Raw genomic sequence first — 7,946 nt, 5'->3', positions numbered from 1 at the left:
TAGTAGTAGCAAAACCATGTAGTTTTATTTGATTGATTTTCAGGCTTTGCAAGTATAATTGGGAAGAAAACTGTTCCACAAATGTCATTGCTTGAATCAAAGTCAAGTGATAGCCATTTGTCACTATCCCAGCCAGCTTCTAGTCAGCAAAACAAGGGGGGGGGGGGAACGGGACAGGCGGACTGGATTTTCTTCATTATGTGATTTATTTGACAATTGTGGCAGAAAAGTCATACTTTTCAGTGAATCAGGTTTGATTCACTTAACATTCACCTTGCTTATTCACAAAAAGTTCCTTATAACTTATAAATCAAGGATTTATTGTACCTGAAGATAAAGGTTCCCTTAGATCTGAAGCCGGGAAAAAAATAGAACTGTACAGGCAGTCCTTGTTTAGTGACCATAATGAGGACTAGCAACTCAGTTATTCAGCAAAGTGGTAGCTAAACAAAAGTACTGTGCTTGTGATCTGGCTTCAGCTTTCCTTTGCTTTACAGACCTGTGAAGGTCGCAAAAGTGAGATTTAGTTGCAAAGTTACTTTTTTTATTACCACCGAATGGTCCTATATGAGGTAGTCATTAAATGAGGACATCCTTTATCAGTCGTTATTAGAAGAAGAAAATATTTCAGCTATAATCCATTTTGAAGCTACTGCTACTTTTCCATCAAACGTATTGTTTTTTTTCTACTGTCAACGGCATGTCACAAATCAGGAAACTTTTCACAGAACTGTCACTGGATGTCACTCTTGAGTCAATACAATTTTAAAATGAGATTTGTTTGTTGGGCGAGCGAATTAATTTGATCTAGGGACTTAGGATGTTAGTTAGGCAGTCAAGAGTGCTTTAATTAATTGTCCTGTATCTGATCGTAGTTAGAAATGTGATTTAAGATTTAACCGTCTGATGATTTTAATTAAGAGTGGGTAAGCTTTGCATCATCGCATCTCACTTTGAATGTTCCTTTTCATCACCAACTGCCCATAAAGCAAATTAAGGATTTTGCAAAACATATTACAGAAGATAAATTCCTACATTATGAAAAGTGAATCATGTTTTTTTCTCCACTTGATTATTAATGATGTTGAATTAGAAATACATAATGATCACAAAGAAGAGTACAAACTTTATCTTTCATCCCCTCTGGAAATGCTTGAAAAAAGGTGCATAGACCTTTATTTAGGGATCCACTCTCCAGGTACTGTACTTCTATTTTCTTATACCTAAATAATCTAATGCACCCCAAAAAAATTTCACCCCAACTAAAACTATATTTACAAGCATTTCAGCAGCTGAATGAAGGTGCTTTGCCAGCTTAATTTGCATTTATTTTATTTTTCTTTATTGATTAAACTTATACACTGCCCATCTCACCTAAACCTTCTTCTCCCTCACCATCTTTTTCCCCGAACCTCCCCAGGCAAAGCGCTGATTGTCCCTGCATCCCTGTGGGTCGAAGCCCCACTCACCTCACGTTCTCCCACCCATCCCTTCCAAGCTGGGGATAATGGAGCCTGTGGTCCCAAAGACAACCCCTGCTGCTCCTCCCAAAGCAGAGCTCAACAGAAGAATAGAATAGAGTAGAAGGATAGAGAGAGAATAGACTAGAGAGAGAATGGACTAGACTCGAGAACAGAATAGAGTAGAATAGAATAGAATAAAGAAGAGAGAGAGACTAGACTAGTCAGAATAGAATAGAATGATGGAATGAAGATATAGAATAGAATAAGAGATTGGATAACCATTTGTCTGAAATGGTATAGGGTTTCCTGCCTAAACAGGGGGTTGGACTAGAAGACCTCCAAGGTCCCTTCCTTCTATTCTATTCTATTCTATTCTATTCTATTCTATTCTATTCTATGCTTCTCTATTCTCTATTCCTATTCCATTCCACTCTACTCTATTTTCTATTGTTCCGTTTTGTTCCATTCCATATTCTATTCTATTCCGTATTCCATTCCATGTTCTATTCTATTCTATTCTATTCTATTCTATTCTATTCTATTCTATTCTATTCTATTCTATTCTATTGGAATAGGAATAGGAATAGGAAAAGGGACAAAATAGAGAACTGAATGGAGATAGCCTGGCATAGCATAGAATAGCATGAGCTGCAAGGCGCCCTAGAGGTCTTCTAGTCCAGCCCCCTGCTCGGGCAGGACACCCTGTACCAGGGGTCTCCAACCTTGGCAACTTTAAGACTTGTGGACTTCAATTCTGGGAGCTGAAGTCCACAAGTCTTAAAAAGTTGCCAAGGGTGGAGACCCCTACCCTATACTCTTTCAGACAAGGCCCTTTAAGGTCCCTTCCAGCTCTGTTGTTCTCTTATTCACCCTGGCCTTCCCCCAGGTGGGGTGGGGGCTCCTTTCTCTGGGTCCCCCCCCCACCATCCTCCGCGACCACGATAAACACACCCACACCCACCCACCCTTTATGCAGGACCCTTCCGGGTTCCCCGTATTTTGCTTCCGGGGCGGAGGGTCACTTCCGGCGGCGGAGGCTGCCGCCCTGCTCTCAGGAGTCCTGTTGGGGGAGGGGGGGAGAGTTGCTCCGGCTTCGCGAGCACCATGAGCGGTGAGTGGGGCTGCCGGGGAGCGGGGATTTTGGGGGTCCCGCCTCTGGCTCGTGCCGAGGATGATGGGGAGGGGAGGAGGGAGGAGGAGGCGCTCTGCATATGCCCAGGGGCACCCTTGCCCATGGTTAGCCTTCCATCCCTTCTGCGGTCGGGGCTTCCCCGCTGAGCTGTCAAAAGCACCGCTGACCCGTGAAATTCCCTCGAAAGCTTCCCGGCGCTTGGCGTATGCTCAGAGGCACCCTGCCTTCCCCCCCGCCCCCCACCGCCCCCACTCGCTTTTGCTTCTTGCTTCGCTCGCTCTTCCCATGGGCAAGGGCGCTCTGCACTCTCTCAGAGGCTCTTTTCCTGCTTTGCGGGGTGACGGGCATTGCTGTTGCGGGGGGGGGGGGCGGCGGGGATGGGGTCGCAGGAAGCGCTCTGTACCCGCTCAGGAGGCTCTCTTGCCAAATTTTCTTTTTCAGGGTTTATGACGGGGCTCTTGGGCACTCTGTACCTGCTCAGAGGCCTTCTGGTTTGTTTTCCTTAAGTAGTTGAGATTCTGGGCACTCTTGGCGTGCTCAGAGGCAGTTTTCTGCAGGGGTTGAGGAGGTTTCGGGCACTCTGTAGCCGCTCAGAGGGTGTCTGCCAATGCTATTAAGGAGTTGATGTGGCCCTGGGCACTCTGCGCCTGCTCAGAGGCATTCTTCTAGTTTGCCCGAGGAGTTGAGTTTCTGGGCACTCTGCACCCGCTCAGAGGCTTTGCCAGTTTTCTTAAGGGCTTGAGGAAACTCCGGCCCCTTTGTCCCAATTCAGAGTCTCTCTCTCTCTCTCTGCCATTATATACTGCGCTTTCTCTTCTAATCATACAAATCTTTTGCCTTTTACCATTTTTTTTAAGAGGATGATGTGGCTCTGGGCACTCTGTATCCCCTCAGAGGCACTCTGCCACTTTTCTTAAGGGATTAATGAAGCTTTAAGCACTCTGACTTTGCTGAGAGTCTGTCAATTTTCTTAAGGTGTCGATATGGTTCTGGCCACTCTTTACTTGCTCAGGGGCGACTTCCTATTTCTCCCAAAGGTGCTTTTCCAAAAGAATAACTAGACTTTCTTGGTTTTTTCTTCTTCTCCCCTTGAAGTGGTTTGGCTTCCCCTCCAAGAATCTTCTTCAGTTCTGTTTAATTCAGTTCTTGGGAACTGAAGAAACTTCTTGGAGGAGAAGCGAAACATCTTCAAGGAAAAAAGAACGCGAGAAAGTCCAACTGCCTTTTGAAAAAGCAACTTTGGGACAACCATGACCTGGATGATTGACAATCTCCATAGATATCCTCCTATTGATCTTATTTCTTTTTACTTCTTCTGCACTTTCCCAGAGCTGTACTTGTTTTGCTTCGATTGTGAAAGTGGAAACAAAATGTATAAGTTAAGACTTTGGTTAAACTTCAGCTTGCTGTCTGAACTGGCCGTGAGTCAGTTTTTCAGAGTGAAATGACATGATGGTTTGCAACTGCCCTCTTTTATACTCCTGGTTGCAACTGCCTGGTGGATGTTGGTGGTGGATGTCCGGATGTGTAGTTACTTGACAATAGAATTGCTCAAGCGGGTTTTTTTTTTTTAATGGAACCATAAAGCGTGCACTCAGGCAGAAAATCCAGATTCATTTATTTGCACACTCACAAATGCATTCACCACTTTTGATAGCTTCACTTTTCACTTCAGCTACTTTAAATATTTGTTTACCTCTTGGTGAGGGAATCTGGTAGAAAGGATCAACATTTTTTTAAAAAAAATTTTTTTTAATTAATTTTCTATTGATTACATTTCTTAGTGCTTAATAAACACTGTGTTGTCAGGGAATTTAATTTGCTTAACAATACAAATTCCCTTCTTACTCTCCAAGCCCTTTTTCCCAAACATTGGTAAAATAAGTTCCATGTTTGATAATATTCTGTGTCTTCTTTCTGCTTGATTTTCAATATAAGTCTACCCATTTGTGCACAATCTAATAATATCTTCTTAATTATCTCTTCATCTTGCGGTATTTCTTCATTTTTCCAATATTGTGCAAAAGTAATCTTTTCTGCTGTTAAGACATGTGTGCACTCAGACAGAAAATACAGTTTCATTTATTTGCACACTCACAGATGCATTCAGTCACTTTTGATAGCTTCACTTTTCACTACAGTTACTTTAAATATTTGTTTACCTCTTGAGGAAATCTGGTGGAAAGGATCAACAGCATTTTGTGTGTGTGTGTGTTGTTGTATTTGAGTAACTTTGTTTCTCATGCTGATTTGATATTTTTACATTGTTTGCTTAATGTTGCTTAGTAAGCAAACTGCCTTGTATGAGTAAATGGATACTATAGTTTCAAATACCCTTTAACTCCTTTTGTAAATGGACTGCCAGAGATGAATTCCATCTGTTACTTTAGGAAAATATGTGGATCCCAGCATAATAATAAAAAAATCTCACGTTTTTAAAGAAAGACTTTGGTTTGCAGGCATGCTGTTATTACATTACAGTTTAAGTGACTTTTCTCCTACGTTCCATTGAGAATATATCAGAATTTCACTGTGGTATCCATAGCACCAACTGAGAAGCAGTGGCTTAGAAGATGCTCTTAATTGAACACTTCATGTGTTTAATCCTCCTCCCTTCTGTTATATTGAAAATTACAATCTGTTGGCAAACAGCCTTAATTTCTTTTTTCCTTTTTACCCCATATCAAGAAGAGAATATCATGGGAACCAAGGGCTTTTGGCAAAATGGAGATATTATTCCTAATATAATTTTGCGAGTCATGTACTCTGGAGCAGAGACAACTCATCTAAACACAGCAATTTGATACCTGTACTTTGCGTAGAGTCATCCAATGTACTCTAACTGAATTGTTGATGTGTTGAGGCTTGTTTGGCATTTAGGAATAAAAGGCACAGCAGCTGAGTAAGGATGAAAAGTGGTAGACGTAGCAAGACAGCAATTGTGATATCAGAAATGAGCTGTTTTGTCTTTCCTTCCTCCTACCCCTCTGCTTCCTTGAAATAGTTAAGGAATAATTGGTAACTTATACAGAAATCAGGTCTGACCAGAAGTCCAAAGTTGGAATCTGTAGTTCTCAGAAATCATACAAGTGTGACAGAATGCAAGATTAGCAATTCAGCTAACTGGCGCTATGGAACAGAATGGATGTTTCTGATTATTCGGCCATTAATAACAGTCTCCATAAGTGCTGATTAGGTTTTCGGTTCACAATCTTTCTTGTCCTACTTGAAAACCCTGTAGATTAATTTTGAGACACTTAAATGTGAAGACGTTGGTATACATTTTGCCTGTATATAATTTTTTTGCGCTTCCCACAGATCTCTAACTAATAATGATGTACCAAATATTTTGAATTTGAAGCACCCTGTTTGGAGCTTTTAGTGTGTGCTTTTTCAAATTGAAAACAGCGTTCTAACCTTACGGGAAGAATTACGACACACTTCTGACAATTCCAGAAAAGTTTCCAAGCTCAAAATAGCCTCGTGTTTTGTGCTTGAAATTCCTGTTTCAGATTGGAACCCTGATGTTGTGTTGATCAGAAAACTTCTTTTAAAATAGGATTCCTTTGGTAGATTTGTGAACCGCCCAACAAAAGCCTGTTTGAAAACAAAAGCAACTGATTGGAACCCAAAATGGAGAGTTTCATGCTTGGCTCTTTGGAACTGGAAACATATTCTCCATCTCTATTTGATTGGCCCTTGGGTGGGGTGGAGGGAAGTGTGATAAGTTTTTAGTGTTTGTTGGTTTAAAACATTTATCCAGTTGCCCATCTTATAACCAACTCTGAGTGGCTCCTAATCAAAACTGAAAACAACATAAAAGCCATAATAAGGCTATTATAATATAATAAAAATGAAGCGCATTTAAAATAACAAAAACGTGGCTCTGTCATCTAGCCTTTGGTTCAAGCACTTGGAGGCAGAGGGAGATCTTCAAAGCTTTACAGATGATTAGGAAGGTCGAGGCCTGGCAGTCTTAAAGTGGGTGTCCCATGGGGTAGGGGCTGCCATGCAAAAAGGAAGCTTCGTAGCTCCCACCAGATGGCAGTTTTTAGAGGAAGGAACCAGGAGCATGCCATTTCTATCTGTTCTGGTTGGATGGTACAGGTAGTCCTTGACTTATTGACGTCCTCTCATGACAGTGTGGTATGCTGGCTTGACAGCCGTGGATAGAAAGACATTACAGAGAGTGGTGAGCATACCACAAGACATTGTGGGCTGTTCCCTGATACCACTAGATGACCTCGCTAGGGCTTGCTGCCTTAGAAGAGTGAGGAAAATCCTCACATCCCGGGCAGCACTTCTGCACTTTCCTCTTCCTCTTCCTCCCTCTCCCTCCCTCTCTCCCTCCCTCCCCCTCCCTCTCTCTCTGCCTCTCTGCCTCTCTGTCCCTCCCTTCCTTTCTGTCTCTCTCTTTCCCTCTCCCTCTCTGTCCCTCCCCCCTCCCTCTTTTTCTCTGTCTCTCTCTCTCTCTCTCTGTGTATCTGTTTGTAGAAATAGTTCAATTAGCTTCCAAAGAACTGGGATTGTCTTGGAGAAGAGGAAGAAAAAAACAACCCCTGGTTTTGCAAAGTCATGTTTCATTCATTCTCACCTAATTGGAAATGGAAAGGATATTCAATATATCGTAACACGTGTGTTCTTGAATTTTAGGGCTGCAGAACAGTGCTGCCCGAAGACAGTTTTTACTTGAGCGCTTACTGGATGCAGTTAAACAGGTGAGAAATTGAATGTTTACCTGTTTGAAGTTACGATGACACTGGGGGGGGGAAGGGGGGGCCTTGTGTCCAATTCTCACCCTTCACAGCTTCACAGCATCTCACGCTTCCTTCCCTTCTTGTTTTTTTAAAAAAGAAACCTGATGTTTAAAATTGCGTGTTTGTGCAAACTGTTGAGTACATGGAAGTTTATCCCAGCCAGCTTTGTTGCTAACGCGCAGACTTCGTCTTGCAGTGCCAGATCCGGTTTGGAGGAAGGAAAGAGATCGCTTCTGATTCAGATAGCAGGTAAGTTTGAAACAAGATTTTTTCCCCTCCCCCAAATGAGAAGTTCAGTCTGCAGGGTCTGCAGGTTTGATGGTAGGCATGAAGCCTCAAGAGAAGCTGAGAACCTCTGCAACGGAGGAGGATCACCAGGATCTTTTCAGTACCTTATTTTATATTCCTCAAACAAATCTTCCCATGATTATTGTTGGTTGGCGTTGTAATTTCTTGCCAGTTCTGGCAGGAACTGCCCCAGTAACTGAAGTATTTGTCTTAAAAATAGACTTCTTCTTGTTATGGTCCACTAAGTCACGTGCCTCCTGAAGACTATGAGTCCATGTGGTTTTCAGAAATGGTTTCTCATTGCCT

General features: G+C 42.3%; 1 protein-coding gene across 5 annotated transcripts in view; it reads left to right on the top strand.

The window, feature by feature from the left end:
* The first annotated feature begins 2,470 nt into the window (after window positions 1–2,470).
* The window catches only part of SNX29 (sorting nexin 29), a 198,504-nt gene continuing 193,028 nt past the window's right edge, over window positions 2,471–7,946 (top strand). For 4 of the 5 annotated variants that reach the window (XM_087973364.1, XM_087973366.1, XM_087973363.1 and 1 more), the window contains exons 1-3: window positions 2,471–2,574; window positions 7,249–7,313; window positions 7,549–7,601. In XM_087973364.1, coding sequence (XP_087829490.1) covers window positions 2,568–2,574; window positions 7,249–7,313; window positions 7,549–7,601 — 125 coding nt within the window. In that variant the 5' untranslated portion in view covers window positions 2,471–2,567. The remainder of the gene's footprint in view (window positions 2,575–7,248; window positions 7,314–7,548; window positions 7,602–7,946) is intronic. The other variant, XM_087973367.1, reaches the window with a different exon arrangement.

The sequence above is a fragment of the Notechis scutatus genome, chromosome 12, assembly GCF_049901735.1.
Source record: "Notechis scutatus isolate UNSWTSFEM ecotype Mainland chromosome 12, rNotScu1.2, whole genome shotgun sequence".
Taxonomy (NCBI): Eukaryota; Metazoa; Chordata; class Lepidosauria; order Squamata; family Elapidae; genus Notechis; species Notechis scutatus.
The sequence above is the reverse complement of the archived record's forward strand: the minus strand, read 5'-3'. Positions and strand labels throughout refer to the sequence as shown.